The 17,939-nt window shown below is 42.9% G+C and overlaps 2 protein-coding genes across 2 annotated transcripts in view; one reads left to right on the top strand and one right to left on the bottom strand.

Moving 5' to 3' along the window:
- Position 1: 1 nt before the first annotated feature.
- Positions 2–10,775, top strand: ZXDC (ZXD family zinc finger C; the record flags this gene model as incomplete). Its single annotated transcript, XM_015640493.1, has 10 exons — positions 2–302; positions 809–961; positions 1,820–1,898; positions 2,023–2,153; positions 2,739–2,909; positions 3,464–4,149; positions 4,826–4,910; positions 6,690–6,862; positions 7,641–7,742; positions 8,576–10,775. Coding segments are annotated over 10 exons (1,968 nt in total), but the record flags the coding sequence as incomplete, so codon positions are not given.
- The window catches only part of CFAP100 (cilia and flagella associated protein 100), a 22,301-nt gene continuing 14,284 nt past the window's right edge, over positions 9,923–17,939 (bottom strand). The window contains exons 8-15 of the mRNA XM_015640960.2: positions 17,187–17,365; positions 16,956–17,109; positions 16,192–16,240; positions 15,461–15,612; positions 14,574–14,709; positions 13,913–14,115; positions 12,336–12,423; positions 9,923–11,426 (exon numbers count right to left, since the gene is read on the bottom strand). Of these exons, the coding sequence (XP_015496446.2) occupies positions 11,358–11,426; positions 12,336–12,423; positions 13,913–14,115; positions 14,574–14,709; positions 15,461–15,612; positions 16,192–16,240; positions 16,956–17,109; positions 17,187–17,365 (1,030 nt within the window). The 3' untranslated portion in view covers positions 9,923–11,357. The remainder of the gene's footprint in view (positions 11,427–12,335; positions 12,424–13,912; positions 14,116–14,573; positions 14,710–15,460; positions 15,613–16,191; positions 16,241–16,955; positions 17,110–17,186; positions 17,366–17,939) is intronic.

The following is a 17,939-nucleotide window of genomic DNA, read 5'->3' as shown; positions in this document are numbered from 1 at the left end:
GGCGGCGCGGCCCTTCAGCTGCCCCGTGCCGGGCTGCGCTTGGTCCTTCGCCACGGCCTACAAGCTGCGGCGGCACCTGCACTCGCACGACAAACTGCGGCCGTTCGCCTGCGCGGCGCCCGGCTGCGCCAAGCGCTTCACCACCGTGTACAACCTGCGGGCGCACAGCCGCGCCCACGAGCAGGAGGCGGCGCACAAGTGCGAGGCGTGCGGGCAGCGCTTCCCCAGCGCCGCCCGCCTCGCCGCCCACCGCCGCCGCAGCCACCTGGAGCCCGAGCGGCCCTACCGCTGCGACTTCCCCGGTAAGCCGCCTCCGGGGCTGGGCTCCCTTCCCTCCCCTTCCAGAAACTGGGATCCCCGCCCTGAGGCCGTGCGGCGCTCGGCTCGCTTCTTCTGCCCCCCCCGCTTCTCCTTCCTCTCCGTGGAAGTGGAAGACGCTCCCCAGAGTGTCGAGGGAGGTTCTCCTCCGGGCCACCTCAGTTACCAAGAGGGAAAAATAGGGAGTTGGATGATGCTGTGTCTTTCCTCCTACTGGTGCAGTGAAACACCGCAAGACACGGCCCCAGCGTTCAGTGGGTTCTTCTTAACCCAGGCTATACTTGATTGCCCAACTTGGCAAAACAATTGGAATTCCTGGGACTAATGTTTAGAATTTCACTGCACGATTTTTTTACTTTTTCCCCGATGTAGTATCCTGAAAAACAGCCATGAAAGTACCTCGCTAAAAGCTGTGAGGGAGAAAAGAATGCAGTTTTCCTGACTGACTGAGTTTTGTCAAGCAGATGTGCGGTTTCCCTTTTCTCCCCAGGCTGTGAGAGAACGTTTATCACAGTGAGTGCATTATTCTCCCACAATCGAGCCCACTTCAGAGAGCAGGAGCAGTTCTCCTGCTCATTCCCTGGCTGTAACAAGCAGTATGACAAGGCCTGCCGACTGAAAATCCACATGAGGAGTCACACAGGTATTCACAGGGATGACTTGTAAACGGGGAAGTACAGGGAGAACTGTAGACTTCAATGTGGTGAAAAACTGAAAGTCAGGAAGGGTGACAGTAGTTATTTGGAGTTAGGGAAAGTATTTGGTTCTTTTGGGGATGGGAGTCCACTGAATCAAGTTGTCATATGCAGAGTAGTTCGGGACGTGCAAAGCTGTGGCTTTTGTCCAGAGAAAACAATCTCAGCTCTGTTCCCAAGTTCACAGATGTTCAAAATGTTGTGTAAATTTTACTTTTGATACAAACAAACAACTAAAAACTTCTCAGAACATGTGGAATGTACAGTTTGGAAGAGCAAGAAGATATAAATTTCAGCTCTGGCAAGCATGCCTGACTCGCAAGGACCACTGCAAAGCTTAATTACAGCCTTGTCATGTTACTGCTATGTCCTCTACTGTCCTTTCTTTTCCTGGTTTAATGGTTTTACAGTTTTGAGGTCTTTTAAATAAGTGTCACTTGAGGTTCATAGGTGTGATGGAAGCCAATGTCATATACTTCACAGTCTTGTAATCAAGACACAGTGACAGATCATGAAAACAGGTAAAAACAGTTCAGTCGTGTTTCTGAGTGATGCTGTTACTGCCTATTGAAGCAGCTTCAGGATATTAGGTGGATTGACAAATACCTGTACTCTCTGATACAATAACGTGGAGTTAAAGCAAGCCCAGATTGTAGGAGGGGGAAGGGACATCGTAGTACTTTGGTGTTCCAGGAGAAGCTAGTTGATTTGTCTTGTCTTAATTTAGCTTAAGCAGGTTTTAAGATTTTCTAGTAGCAGTATGTGGTTATGTATTGGATTATTAATGTACCATTTTTTTATTCAAGGTGAAAGACCTTTTATCTGTGACTTTGAAGGCTGTGGCTGGTCTTTTACTAGTATGTCCAAGCTTCTGAGGCATAAAAGGTAAAGGAAGCTTTTTCTGATTATACTGTCCTAAGGCACTGGCTGTTTGCTTGTCTTTGTTTATCTTCCAGTAGCTAAGCAGTAGTGGATTTATCATGCCAGTGACAATTTCCTTCTCTTGTAGGAAACACGAAGATGACAGGAGATTCATGTGCCCAGTAGAAGGCTGTGGGAAGTCCTTCACAAGAGCAGAACACTTGAAAGGCCACAGTATAACTCACCTTGGTACAAAACCATTTGAGTGTCCAGTAGAAGGTATTGCTCCATTCTCATATGTATTTCCTGGTAACTGGTGTGTATTTCTGTCTAAAGGTTATGTGTGCATGGTACAGCACTGGAGTAATTTAGAGTGAGCCTTCTAACAGGGTTTGAAGAGCTAAAACTAATCAGAAGACTGACCAAGTGATCATTCCCAGAGTTAGGAATGACAGAGCAAACTCTGGTTTGTACTGTAGCTTGACCACCCTCACCACTTCAGTGGGACTCCAGAAGCAAAGGTTTTTGGGTGTGATCTGGATTATTCAGCTTTTTTAAGTAAAGTAGCTCTACTTGATGATTGTTTCTCCTTTTTATGGCGTTTCCAGCAGTTGTCATGGAAAATTTCAGATGCCATAGTGTGAAAAGGCTGTGCTTTACATTGAATGACTTAAGAGCTTTGTGTTGTCAGAAACAGGTTGTTACACTGTCCTACCCTTTGACAGGTTTACTTTCTTGTGGTGTCTTTGAGTGTATGCACAGGTACTGCAAAATAGCAAGTGATTTGTTAAGACATTAAATATTAATATTAAATTGAAACTTCATTAAATTTGAAACTTCAAAGCCTTATATATCTTCTTGCAGGCTGTTGTGCAAAATTTTCAGCACGAAGTAGTCTGTATATTCACTCCAAAAAACATCTTCAGGATGTGGACTCGTTAAAGACTCGGTGTCCTGTTTCCAGCTGCAATAAACTGTTCACTTCCAAACACAATATGAAGGCTCACATGGTCAAGCAGCATAACTTCAGCCCAGGTAGTGTTTGTCTCTATCTATCAGAGGGTGCAGTGGAAAAATTAAATGTTTCATTAAGGGAAATGTGTAGTCACTGATGAACTCCATTGATATGAATGACAGAATCTTCTCTGATACTGAAGTTGGTTTTACATTCCTCTAAAATTTTCTGTGGGATCTCTAAGTATCAGAAAGTGATACTTGAGCTCGACCTTTGAAATTGTGAGGAAATGCAGCATTTTTCAATGAAGCAGGGCTTACTCTATTCCATCCATTCTATAAAATATAAACAAACTCTAAAAAGAGTTCTTTTTTCACCCCTGTCACTCCTTTTACAACCTGTTCTTAGCCTGCACTGCCTTAGTGTTATTTTTTGGCCAGTGCTTTTGTAACTCACACTTCTCAGTGAAGGAGTGAACTTATTTCAGTAGGCTGCTTTTCCTTAAATCAGCTCTCAGGGAAGTTGGGAAGTGTTTCAGTAGGCTAAGAACATAGAATTTTATTGAATTTTAAGATTCTTTTTCTTCCTATTGTCTGTGGAAGCTCTGTCTTACAACCAAACCCTTCTTTTCCAGATCTCCTAACCCAGCTGGAAGCAACCAGCTCCCTCACTCCCAGCAGCGAACTCACTAGTCCAGGGCAGAGTGATCTCAGCAACATCGACCTCGTATCCCTGTTTTCCAACGTGTCCAGTAACAATTCTGGAATTACGATGGACATGGCGCTGGTGAACTCGGGAATTGTCACCATTGATGTAGCTTCGGTGGGCTCGACGCTCGGAGGGAACCTGCCTGTCAGTAACAATTCCCTGAACCAGGCAGTGGATCCCTTGATCCTGGTGGCGAGCAGCGACATGCCCCAGAGCCTGGACAGTTCTCTCCTGCTGGGAACCAGTGCAACGGTTCTACAGCAAAGCACTTTAAATTTGGATGATGTACAGACTGTCAATGCCGAAGCCTTGGGTTCCCTGGCATCTCTGTCAGTGAGGAATTCTGGTCAGGATGTGCACGGGTTGACATCCAGCAATAATTTAACAATAGACACAGCCACTTTGACTCCTTCCAGCAGCCTCGGCAGCACCACTGTGCCTGAGTTACTGACACCAACTAAAGCTGAACGGAATTTGCTTCCCAGCTCAGATGTGGTTGGTCAGCAGGAGGGCAGCAAAGTAGTGACACAGTTTGTGTTCTCCAATCCCCCGGGGAGTTACAGTGCACAGAAGGAAATGGATCTTGGCGCAGTGACTGGCAGCTCATTTTTGGTATGGAGTAACTGTGTTCACCCCTAGAGGATTTCCCTGACTGCTCACACTTTATAGGGAGACCTTCCAGATTTTGCAGATCATGCATTTTGGCTCTCTGTTGATGAAAGATGTAGATCGATGTGTTGAGTAGTGTGTTTTCTCAGGTACATTCAGTTCTAAGAAATACTGAAATTCTGGTGGGAACAGTTCAGGAAGAACCTTTCAAAATAAGCAGCTGTCCATCTGAAATGGAATTTGCAAGAACACCCAAGAGTAAATGTTATAAATGTTACATGTTCATTTCATTCCAGGGAAAGATTTGGGCTGTAACAGTAACTGCAGCATTTTCATCCCAGTCCTCATTCCTCTTTTAAGTACTTTTCCCTTTCTGCTTCACTGTGTTATTGCAGACTTAACTTTTTGTTTACATTACAAAGTACATGTTTACACTTTTAAAATCTGAACACTTACAAATGTGGAGCTAACTATTTCTTGTGAACTCCAGATGTTGAATAAATTCACGGAATTTACTGAAGCTCTAATCAAAAGATAGGGGGAAATTAGAATTCAGTGTTTGCAGCATAGAAGATAACTGCATCTGAGAACTCATTAATCTATGTTCATTATCTTGTGTTGTTCTTAATTCGAAAAACCTTGCATCTCTGGGCTTTTTTTTTTTTTTTCTTTAAACTAGGAGAGCAGTGGGTCTGCAAGAACAGACTACAGAGCCATTCAGCTGGCCAAGAAAAAGAAACAAAAAGGGAATGGCAGCAGTACAGGTGAGAAGCCATTAATTCTGTTAAATTTACTAAATAAAAATACTTAGTAATTGTGGCAGTGCAGTAGTAACAGGTTTCTGAGTAACATTCTTAAATGTCCTACCCTGTGTATTGATAGTTAAAATAATTATGCATGTGGTGTACCATCTGTTGCTTAGGATAATCACATTCTGTGGAATATCAGATTCACAGGAAGTTTACAAAGAAAGTGGTGCCCTATGTTTCATGATTATTAACAAGACACTAGCTGTCCATCTCTTTATCTGCTTCTTATTTTCTTATTAAAACAAAAAATAATGTCACTGTGCTTTCTCTTCATGCTTTTGGTCTTATCCAGGGGTTCTTTCACTCAATACAGACAATGTAAATATCAACTAGATTTTGCTTTGTGTTTCACGTAGTAACAGTGTTAAGGAATTTATTTTTTGATTTTCTAGATATACTCAAACCTGTCTTGTACTTTAGCCTTGCAGGGGGTTCTTGTGCAGGGTGAGTTTAGTCATGATTCCAGATATCTCCTCTTAGTTTGACTCAAAGCCATTTGATGTGAATAATAGCCATTGTGCTGGTTCATGGTTTACTGGACTTGCACAAGCTCAGGTGTTTGAGCTGTGTCTACCTTTGGGGCTGGGGTAGAATATCATGTTTATATCAGTATCATATATATAGATTGAGTTTGGTGCTGCCTTGCTGTCTCTTAGACCTTCCTTCTCTGACAATCAAGGCAATAGTTTTTGAGGCAGTTTAAGAGACTAGTTCTGATTTGAGACCTGTTTTGTTTGTGTATTTATGAAATGCACACGTGCATACATTCTGTCTGGTTCACCAAGTCATCACATGGAAGGATAAGTGCCTTATGAGGTTAGTTCTGAAGGGTCTTGTATCATCAAACATGTGCATGTATCATCAAACACGTCTTTTGGACATCAGTTTAAAAAATATGATTGCACTTTGCATGACTCCTTAGATGACCTCAGAAAATTCCTGTCTCTGTATTCAAGACTCTCAATAGTCCACTTTTCACCAGCTGTTGCCTTAATGGTATGCTGTGCTTCTCAAAGTGGTCTAGAGAGTCTTGTATTTCTTATTGGTTTAACTAGATTGAGTGAATACTGCAGAAGGAAGTCCAGTGTTTAAAAATAGGTTACCCAAGCCCTTCGTTTATTACAGATTATTTTTAAAAAATCCAAACAAAAAACTGAAGAGCTGACAGGACTGTATTCTTACATTTGTTTTGATCAGGGTTTTGGCTATCAGCTCATGATACAGCAGCTGGTTCATCCTGCTTTAAACTGAAAAAAACTTAAGGTTGTTATAGTTGTACTTGTGTAACCTGTTCTGCCTAGTAGTCCTTGAAATCTTTCTGTAAATAATGATCTTCACTATGCTTTATTTTACAGTTTAGAAAAATCATGTGCATGACTTCTCAGGAAGTGAGTTGCAAAACGAAAAATAGAAAATACAATCCTACTTCCTAGTTCCTTTCTCTAACGCCACAAATAGGCTGATATTTCTGTGCTACCACAGGGGAGGGCCCTAAGCTTAGCAGTGATTTTTCAATGGTGTTTGTGTAAGAAGGTGCTCAGTCAGCAGCTGGAGTTCACCAACTGAGTGTTCTCTGGCCTTTTAGCCAGAGATGTTAGGTGGTGCTTAATTATGTTGCACTGTTGTGGGCATTTGCTGTGTGGTACATACAGCTGCTAAAAGTTGAAAAATACTTGCAGAAAACTTTGGCAGTTTCTTCCTGACCATCTAAATATTAAAACTGCTTTCTTTTAGGGGCATCTGGCTCTGGGCAGAGGAAAAACAAGGGTGGTAAAGTAAGCCCTACCAACTTTTCTTCATCTGCTCCTGGCAGTCGAGTGGGTGGTAACATAGTTCTGCCAAATGGAGGGTTGACAATAAGGGACCCTGCCACTGGAGCCCAGTATGTGCAAATTCAGCTTCTTCAGGTAAGAGCTGAGGAGAAAAAAAAAATGTGCTCAACTTCTCTGTTATCCAGACTCACATTTATGGAAGAATTTGAGTGTTTGTGGGCTCAGGTACTACTGCCCCTGGATGGGGTCTTGAGCTCTGCAGTATTCTTACATTATTCCATGCCTTATTTACAAAGTAAATGAGATGGACATGAAAATGTTTCTGCAAAAAGAAGTTTCAGCCTGAACTGTTTTTTCTCTTATCCAATGAAATAAAGCTTAAAATTAAAAAAAACAACAACAACAAAGCAACCTAATAATTGGCGGGCACTGATTAATGGAGCATGGCAGATAATGTTTTTTTGCCAGGTGTATCTGTGTAGTATTCAGAGAATGGGTAAATTCCTTCTCCTTTATTCCTAGCTACTCTGGTGTGGAGACACCTATGGGCAGATTTCTCCATGGATCTATTTTTTGATGGGTATTTCATGTTAAATATCAGCTTCATGAAAACATGATGAAAATTGTGTGTTTCTTTCTTTCTGGCTGTTAGATTTGCTGAAAGAGGACCATTCCTTTCTGATCAGATCTTGCCAGTGTTCCAAGTTGATGAGGACAGGATAATATGCTGTACATTGAGCTAGGTTTAGATTTAAGTTGTAGTTAGCTTTCCACATCTTTGTGGAGCTAGGCCTTACTAGTACAGTGCAGTGGCTTTATCAGATATTTTAAGATTGTGAGGCTGAGTGAAATTTGCCATATTTTGCTGAGATACCAGGGGTTGTGTAATTTCATCATGTTTCTGCATTCACAGGATGATTCCCCAGGAGAGGGAGATCTTCCCTTTCAGCTGAGCTCTCAGTCTTCTTCATCACATTCTCAGCTTACAGTGGATTTACCTGTTCACATACTTCAGGTACAGCATGTCAAGCCACTGGGTTTTATTGCCTTGCTTAAAAGTAAAGAGTATGAGCACTCTCATGTTCTGCCTGATGAAAACACCTTGTTTTCCATTGGGGATTGAATTCCATTCACAAGGAATAGTAAGCAGTGAGCTGCACTGCACAATTTATCTTGTGTCTGTTACCAACCTTTGGCACATCAGAGGTTGTTTTTTTTCCTCTGTTGCTGAGTAATGAATAACTGAGTGGTTACTATTTTTTTCTGAAACGCCCCACCCTTGTTTTCCTGATCCCATCCTGCAGATACTAGGTGGGTCAAGAAACAGGATCAGAATTGGAATGTTGGAGGCTACAGGAAGGGGTGAGAAGTAGGAAATAGAATCTTGAAGCTAGATTTCAGAGTGGTACCCTTATGGGAGTGTCAGTTATGTTTAAAAGCCTGCCTGCTTGGGGACCTCATTTTTTATAAACTCTGCAGTGTACCTATTCCTGCCAAGTGTCTTTCTCCTGGGTAGAAAGTAAACCTTTTTTGTTAAGGAGGGGCACCTTCCTCAAAACCTAGAAGTACAAGAGGAGTGGGACTGTAGGCCATGGTAGGGAACTAATGGAGGAAAAAGTGATTTTAAATCTGTTTCCATTAGTAATGCTCATCTGAAGTGTTCCATAGAAAAACTGTAGATAGATCTCCACTGTTTGGGTGGATCTCTGAAGTGGAAAAGCTTTTGGTTTCCTCTGAGCCATTCCAAGCATTTCTCTGGTGTTGGATAAATGTCAAGAAAATCTTGCTGATAAGCACTGAAGCCATCTAGAGGTGAAAGTACTTTATGCTGTCTGTTTCCTTTAACAGGAACCACATAATTCCACTGAAGATGATGCAGGTTCTGATAACTCTCAGTTCACTGGAAGCACAATAAATTTACAGGATCTGGAATGATGATTATTATGAACAGTTACTTGAAAACAAGTTGAGCAATCATGACAGAGTGAGATTACTGTGTGGATCTTTTTCCAAGGAAAGTACGAAAAGCAGGAGAACTGAAGTATGGTTGCACTCTTTGTGATTTGCTTAAGACAGTTGCAGGTGAAAGATTTTCTTTAAAAATGTAAATCCCACTTGATGTGCCTGTGTAAGATACCCTGTCTGCCTGGTGGTTGGGAGGCTGAGGCAGACTGCTGTACAGTGTTGTTTCAGGGAGAAGTACTTTATTACACTTCAAACTGAGGTAATATTTACTGTTTTCACAGGAAAGCAAGTATTCTACAGCTAACAAGTGCAAATTTATAATCCTGCCTATGAAAGTTAAAACTTCCCTTCCATTGGTCTCCTCCTGGAGCCCGTGCATCAAGGAGTTAAGAGCTAAATTTTGCAAGTGTTTTCAACACACAAAAAAAAAGGATTGTTACAGCCCCTGTGTTTGGCAGAAAACCGGAATAAAGTGTCACATGTAACAAAGTTAATGTTCTATGCCATGAAAATGAGATGCTCTAAAATCTTTGTTTTAGAAAGCTAGATTCTAAATGTTAACTTAGCTGTGAATCAGTTTGTAGCTCATGTTGAGTTTCTCCCTTTCCTTGCTCCTGCATCCCAAATACTTTGCTGAATTCTTCCAGCAAAACTTGAAAAAGAAAACTGCAATAGAACTGTACTCACTGTAAGTGATTAGCTAAGAGTCCAACAGCATCTGAGAGAGGTTTGTTTTATCTTTGTGTTCCCTTTTTTGGGAGGAATGTTGACTGTCATGTAAATTTAAGCACCTTGATTTTTATCTCATCTATAAACCGCTGCCAAGTTACCTGTGAACTGGTCACTACCTTTTTATTTAGGGTTCTTTAGTGTTTTTGTTTTGCTAATTGAACACTGTTAGCACATGTTCTTTATTGCTATCCCAGAGTGTCACATACACCTGGAGCTTCTGGCTGGTTTACAAAATATGCAGTTGTCAGAGTATTTTGTGAGGGGGAAAGAGTTGTTGCCCAGAACATTTGCCCCTGAAAAACTGCAGTTTCTCTTGGGGGTGGGGGAGAGGTTGTATGTACTCTACTTACCGATATACACCTAAATAAGTAAAGGGTTGTATAGGGAAAAAAACCACCTTTGGTTATGTTTTAAGGTAGTAATTTAAATGTTTCCTATGGTGATGTTCTGAATGCCTGTAAAAGTATGTATAGGAGTTTGATAAAAGGCTGTTTGTACTTTTTTTTTTATTCTCAGTGAGGTGTGTGTATGCACGTATGTGTATTTACCTTTTTTTTTTTTTTTACAAAATGAGATATGTCACAGAGGAGAACGTTGTGATCTTTTTAAACTTGCACATATTTATTTATTTTACAGTTATACTGATGTTAAATTCACATGAGGTCATTCAGAAATGCTTTTACTTCCTGTGCCTTTTGAACTATGTATGTGTCCATATAAATGCTTTTTTGATTGCAGACTTGGGGAGGAAAAAAGCATACAGGTTACAATGAACTTCAGCTCCTGATTTTTAGGCAGTATTATATCTCTGGTTGAACCAGCTTTATTTTTCTATCTTTAGCCTAACTGAGCATTGAGGTCTCTATGTTCCTCTCACTCTGAGTTTACAGCTTACATCCAGGGAAAGTCTGAACCCTCTCAGGCTGGGTTTTCAGACCACTTGGTAGCTGAGATCTGCCTGGTGGCTGTGACTGCAGCCTGGAGTCCACTCCTGAGAGGTGAAAGGATTGAGGAGGAATTGTGCTGAAGGGTCTTGCTCTAGTGGTCACCGTGCTCTCCCTGGAAGCTGAGACACCTTGAGCTCCCAATGCCTGCATTATTCTGTTCTCAAGGACCATACCAGTTTGTAATCTATTAAAATGGCCAAGGAGCACTCCATCTTTTTATGGGACTTGCAACCAAATCTTTCTACTTCTGAAAATGTACCTCACTCAGCTTTGTAAGTGAATGTAAAGTGCTAACCTCTTGAGGGCGGAAACTTGGATCACTTGGCTTGGGCTCCATTGCTGGCAATGGATACCTGAAGAACTGCTGGTGCAAAAGGGTTAATAAAGCTTTTTTTTTATGGTCAGTTTGTCACTGGGTATTGTTCTTTGCATGGATGCATCTGACACAAAGCTAATTACTGGCAGCTTGATTTCTGTGGAGAGCTTGTGTTTTTCCTTTGGTTGTGTTTTCTCCACTGTAGTGAAGTCAATAATGGCTTTGGATTGGAGCGTAGTCCTTGGATTTTACAGTCCTTCAGAAGACTTATGAGTACCACAAATGTCTGTGAGGTACCTGGCTTAGTTGTGCCTTAACAAAGATTGTCACCTAGAACTCTCACAGATCTCACTGTTGAGGCTTGTAGGCATAGTGCTATTTTCATCAAAAACTGAATGAGAAAAGCATTGGTGCTTAGCAGGAGCTTGAGAAGCAAAATGAGAGATTTTTTTATTTATTTTCTTAAGCAAAATACCTAAGGAGGGGAAAGGGGGTTGCAAACTTTCCCTGGAATCTTAGGGTAGGAGAAGCAGGAAATTTCATGGGCCAGTAAAGTTCAGCTGAACAAAGACTGACAGAAGGTAGATCTACAGAAGACTGCATCATCAGCCCTATGAGCTGTGGTTAAGACTATGCCATCGGGAGAAATAATACGATTGTTCTTCCTTTTTTATCTTTTTCCTTGGCTGTGCTCCTTCCTGGCAGTTGGGTTGGAAGGCAAGGCCATGGTCTTGAAGTTCTGCAGAGGAAGAGGTGCTGCATCAGTGCTCAGTAGGGTGTCTGAGCAGGCTGGGAGGGGCTGTGGCCCGTGCCCTGTGCTCTAGGCAGGCTGCAGGCTGGCTGCTGAGTGTGCTTTCTGTATTGGAAAGTGAATGGCAAGAGCCTGAAGGCTGTCTGTGTGCTCCTGCTTCAGCTTCTACAACTCACTGTTGTACCTACCACTGCTTTCTGACTAAAGCCTCATTTGTCCTGTGTCAGGAAGAGGAGGGAAAGTTGGAGATCCAAAGGAATATTGGAGGCTACAGAGCCCTCTATTTTCTCTTGGCTAAAGGGGCAGGGACTCGTGGCCCCTGCTCTCATGGCACCTGTGCTGTCACTGTGACACAACTGGGGTCTCCTCACGGCTGTGTTGGCCTGGGGAAGATGCAGCAGAAGCCATGGCAGAAGCTCTGCACTGAGCCTCCCAAGGGCCCAGAGCTCAGTTTGGGAGGATATGGAAGATGCCAGAAAAGGTGTAGTTTGATGGTATGGCTGAGCTGATCTAGGGCCTTGCTGCTGTTATCAGGAGTGTTCTGCCGCTGCCCAGTTCCTCATTTGCCAATTTTCATGCTTGGTTTAATACAACTAAGTTAAAGAGTTTAAATAAGCTTACTGAGTGCTGGCAAGTAGTGGAGGGGGCTGTGTGGTTGAGAGAAGGATGGTGGAAGGACACTGAGCTGGAATAAAAAAAAGTGACTGACTTCCCAGCAGTGGCTTAAGTTACATCACTCCTGTAAATTGGGCTACACCTAGCTGTAGGTGCCATCCTCACAAAGTTGCAGAGGCCCCTTAATAACACTTCTCCCTCAAACACTTGATATTTGGGTACCCTCAGCTTCTCCAAAGTGAGCTGCTGATGTGAGATATTTCCACAGACCACTGCACTTACCTTTTTTTCTTCTTGTGATCTTTCCATGTCCCTTTTCAGTCCTTCATCCTGCTGCTGCTTTGCTTGTTTCTGCTTTTCCTCTCTCAGCCTTTTGAAGAGAGAATAAAGGATGGGTTAAATGCAACATGCAGCTACATCAGCTGTGCTTTTGACACACAGCATCAACATCTAAGATAACATCTTACATCACACCTTACATCTAACTGTTGGAGCACAGGGGTTTGGGTACACCTGCTGCTGGAGTTGGTTGCTGTGAAGGGGGTAAGAGGGAAGCACTGCCTGCTGTTGATCCTACTCTTTCTGGTGTGATGGGTGGAAAAAGCCTGTCAGGCTTTGGCACAGAGATGTCAGACAGCTGTTGTGTCAGACATGCTCTGCACCCCCTTCAGCAGGTGACTTACGCCCTGCAGTTGACCAGGATGCTCACCAGCTGTGGGGAGGAGGATGCCTGTTGTATCCCCAGGTCTGTAACACACGGGTGTGAGCAGCAGGCTCTTACACCCATGGAGCTACACTTGGCCCACAGGGGCACAGTGGAGGCCAATACTGTTGCTCCAGTTCCCCATGAAAATGAAGTGCTGGAACAGAAATGGGCTCAAGCTATGGAGCACTGGTGCAGAGGAACTGCAGTCTTAACCATGCAAACTTGAGGAAAACATTTAATGTTCTTTGTAGGGTTTGTTGTGTTTTAGTTTTGTTGGTGTGGTTTGGTTGTTTTTGTGTGTGTTTTTTTGTTTTGGGTGTTTTCTTTTTATTATTGTTTTTGATTTTTATTTGGGAGTAGGGTATGTGGTATCTTTCTTGAATTATTCTCCTTCATCCCCATGTGTGTCTTACTTATTTTGCAATTTAAGAGTGCAAACTCATTCAGAGAACATCAGGAAGATGCACCATACCTTTTCTACTACTCAGCTGAATAAAGATGCAGAGAAAGAAAATAACAGAAGCAAAACGTCACTGTTCTGGCTTTAAATCCTTGTGCTAATCTGTCTGATTCACTTGAGGATGGCCAGATACAGTTATCAGTTGATTATCTTTGTTACTTGTGAGGTAAAATTTTGTGTATCTGTGCCTACAGGAATGTGTCTCATCTTGAGACTTGCACTTTTGATTGAGTTAATTGTTACTATTTAATCTAGTAATACAAGTTAAACTTAAAAGTTTTGTAGAAGAAACATTTCAAAGCTGGAGTTGTTGACAACTTATGTACATATTAAAGTCTGACAAAATATCAGGGCAAGGCAGACTGTGTTAACTTGAGATTTAATTTATTATTTATTCTGTTTAAATTTTGTTATTGTAAATTGTTTGCTTAAAGTGATGAGTCTCATCATGGAATCTTTTTGTTTGTGGGTTTAGTGTTTTTTATTCTTCTAGATTTTTCTACTGTAGTTTGCAGGTCTTTTCTAATTTAGCTGTGGGCTGCTGCTTATTGACAAGGAAATGCAAGAAGTAAAATGGGACGGATTGCTCACATGGGATTTCAGATTGCTGCTACAGTTTTTTGGGTTGATTTGGCTCTTTCAGCTGTCAACACTTAAAATAGAGATGTTATCCAGAAGAGGGTCTTGCCTTACCTTGCCCTCTGTTCCTTTCTTATGGCTTTCACAGCCTTTTCTATCCTTGCTGGTGGGATTCTCTCCACACTGTCCAGTAAATCGTTGAGCTGTTTTTCTATTACCTTTAACATCTCTACTGTTGGCAGGTTTGTCTCATTGTCTCCAGTGCAGTGGACATACACTTCCAGCACCTTCTTGTTCAGGCTTGTGAGCATTTTGTCCTAGAGGAGACAGGAGATGCGGTGAGTGGCACAGCTGGGTTCTGCCAAGTAACCATAATATCCCTCCAAAACCAAAGCAAATCTGTAAAGGAAATACTTTAATCCTCTCAGTAAGACTCAGTTGCTTGTCTCCTGGTTGGCTAAAGACAGTGGCAAGGACAGATGGCTGAATTGAGCATTCTCCTGTTGGTCTCATCTTCCCAGCTTGGCTGTGACCTGGTGGCAGCTGCCCAGCTGTCTCTGTGAGCCCTGCTCCCACCTTGCAGCAGCTGCACAGAGCACACAGGTTTGCCCCAGTTTGCTGCCAAACCAGCCTTGCTATAGCTGCATTGCTGGGAAACAATGCTGATCCCTGCCCAGTGCAAGCCCTGTCTGCTCTGTTCCCGGGATGGATGTGGCTGGTGGAGAGGAACCCCTTGTGCACGTGTGAACCCCCCTTGCTGGATCCCAGCGTGTACCTGGTAATCAGCTTCGTGTTCTCCAGAGGAAAAACGCTGAACTTTGAGCTTCAGGTCGGCTGCTTTCTCTTCTTCCTTGTCAACGGAGGCTTGGAGGGTGTTCACCTGCTCTTTCAGCTCTGCCAACTCCTTCTCCCTAGGGTAGAGAGGGAGAGGAGGTGTTTGGGAAGGGCACCTCTGGAACACACAGCTCTGCTCTCTGCAGCCTGGGCTGGTCCCTCGTGCTGCCGGCAGATGGAGGTAACACTTCAGCCTTTCCTTGCACCCACAGCCCTGAAAGCACAGGGAGCTTCGGGGTTTTTTTCTAGAAAAGCAGTTACTGGGCTGGTGTGGGGGAGGGAGAAATAGCATCGCTAAACATTCCAAGTTTTTTAGTAAGTCAGTGGGGGATCCAGATTACCTTTAAAACTTCCACAAGGAAATAAGATACATTTTAAATGGGAATATATCTGTCTACCTGCCACTGAAATTGTAGATTATAATGACACTTTGCTTCCCTGCTGTCTTCCTCTAGGAGGGTTTTGCACTGATTCAGCATTGGTGCTGCTCTGGATCACTCCAGGAATTGCCTTGTTTCTTTCTTTGGTCTTCCTTTATGAGAATTACACTATACCTATATTCACTCCAGGATGCTTAATGCATCATTCCTTAGCCTGTGTCTTGAGGACTAAGGAATTAGTCCCAAGCTCAAGTCTCATCTCCTAAGTTAGGTATATATGGGACCCTTTCCTAGGAGCTCACAAGAAAGACCCTGCTGTGTGAACAGCATTACATGTGCTCTGCGGTGTCTGCCTGACAGTGAGGTGTCTGTGGGGGCAGAGGGGTCACTTATGTCTGAAACATGGAGCACAGGGACCCCTTCTCATCACTTGCAGGGTCACACTTACATGTTTTCATGTGTGGTGATGAAAGTCTGTTGGACCTTGTTCCAACTCTCTGCAATATCCTGGGAGTTCAGCACGAAGGACAAGTTCTCATCCAGCATCTCCATGAAAGTAACCAGCAGTTGTTCAGGATCAGTAAAGTAGAGCTCAGGCTCCTACAGTGGAAAACACATGTGATGAGTTTTTTCTCTCCTCTAGCTTCTGTTCCACTGAACTACAGGGAGGTTGGTCTGTACCAGCCCTGGCTGTTCAAACCCTCTTCCACCTAAAGAGGTCCACATTTGTCCCTGTAAAAACATACATGGACATCCTTCCTGCTAAGTGTGTAGCTTAATTCTGCCTCAATAGCTCACCCCCCAAACAAATTGCATTTTGAGTGCTAAAAAATGTTGCAAATATCTGTGAGTGGGAAGACTTCAATTTCAGACATAAACCAGTAACTGGACTAATTTAAAAATCCTTCATTTTATGATGTCATATCTCACTGGAGGATGACAAGCTTAGAGATAATGGTAGGTTTTTGGAAACTGAAGGAGGAAAGTGAAACTAAGGTATTTATAATGTGTTGCCAAAATGTGAACATTTATGATTGTATAAACATACATTTATAATTTGTAACTATAGTAACTCCTCAATACTGTAACTAATGGTTAGAAGGTGAGGGAAATTAGTAATACTGATAAATGACACAAGACAATCAGAAAATGCAAATATTTCAACATGAGACTTCTGACCTCATCTTCATCCGAGCTGCTTTCACTCTCTGCATCCTCCAATGAACTTCTGAAAAAGTATTTTGTGTGTTAGGCCCTTAGAGAAATGACAGCTCAGAAAAAATCTCATTAGTGACATATGAACATTGTTATTGTTCACTGTCTCTGTTTACTCCTGACCAGTCCTTTGCACATTCACACCTTTGCCTCCCTGTGGCTTATTTGGGGGTCAGGGAGGTCTTGGGGTCACACGAGCAAGCAGCACAGGAGCCACTTGTGTCCATGAGCCTGCTGCCTTTTGTGCTGCTCTGGCTGTGCTGCTGTTCCTGTGGGGCTGGAACATGACACATGAACCTGAACTGAGGGTGTTGATCCAGATGCCTTTAAACTCACTGGGAGACTTTGTTGAATGCTTCTCCCTCTACACAAGAGCTGGAAGAGGGAGAACTGGTGCCTTGTTGCTGTTGGCAGCTCAGTCTGCTCATCACTTTTACTTGTACCTGTCACCCTGTGCCATGAAGGGTAAAAACCTCTGTTTGCATCATCTTAGTGACTGCCCCACTTGGGGCAGGCTCTCAGCAGAGGATTTGAGGATGGAGCTCACTTGGAGCAGGTACTGACTTGTACCTGACAGCTTTTTGCTGGTATCTGGCTTTGTTCCAGTAAGCCCCAGATCTTGGAGTGCCCAGCAAAGGTGAGCAGTAGGATTTCCCTGTGCTGATCCCCAGTCAGCTGAGTGCTCTTTACAGTCCTTAAGTCTGTTGTTTACATCATCTGGTACTTACAGGTCTCTTGATAAAAGAGGCTTCAGGAAGTGTTTAAGCTGTGGCCTGACATCACGTGACCTGAATTCCAAACTTTCTGAGAACAGCAGGGAACTTGGCATATCCGTAAAACTGGTGCCATGGGCAGTGTTTGTCCTGGATGGCTGATCCTGGTCTGGAGAAAAGAGGAGGCGTCCACTTAGAGCCTGGGGCTGTCCCAGGGGGGAGCAGCAGCACTTTCCTGGCACTCACCCTGCTCTGCAGTGGGGGCAGGTGAAGCACTTCCTTTAATTTTGGATTCTGTTTTCATATCCTTTTCTTTTTTGTGCTTTTTTCTGTGTTCTTCCTGCCACTCTTTTGGAGATAGCTGGTAGAGGATGTCCCGGTACATCTTGTAATCCTGCAGAGTGTCCTTGAATCTGGAGATATCACTGGGTTGAGAGAAGTGGACAAAGTTTGTTAGCAGGGAGGGAAGCTCCTGTTTGAACAGGTTCTTTCTCACTCTTGATAATTGAGTTTCATCCAGAGAAAGGGAGAGAGGGCACATGTTTTCATGGACATGCAAAGGCAGAAGGGAACCTGCCCTCTGTGCTCTCTGTGGTTTCTCATGTGGAAACTCAGAATCAGTCACATTCCCTTGTCACATCTCTTGCTATGGTACTGAGCTTGCTAATTTTTGAATTTTTACTTGAAAAGGAATGAGAATTTTTTCCAGCTCAGCTTGTAACAGTAATTATAGTTAATCCCCATTAAAATGCATTACTTAGTTTTGTTTGGATTTTAATCTCATGTTAGGCATTTAATTTTGGATTTGGAACATTTATACTTTTTTTAAAATGTCATTAGAAAACTAGATGAGTTGTTTTAGAAACAAAGGCAGCATCTGGAAAACAAAAGCCAAAACATTTTGACTCTCAAAATGGAACATTTTTCAAAATCTATCCCTTGTAAGGACTGTGAAGTTATAGCACTGTAGGGGCTGTTAAAGGTGAGGCAGGAATAATG

Source organism: Parus major, chromosome 12 (assembly GCF_001522545.3).
Source record: "Parus major isolate Abel chromosome 12, Parus_major1.1, whole genome shotgun sequence".
In the NCBI taxonomy this organism is placed as follows: domain Eukaryota; kingdom Metazoa; phylum Chordata; class Aves; order Passeriformes; family Paridae; genus Parus; species Parus major.
Note: the sequence above shows the minus strand (reverse complement) of the source record. Positions and strands in the feature narration are given on the sequence as shown.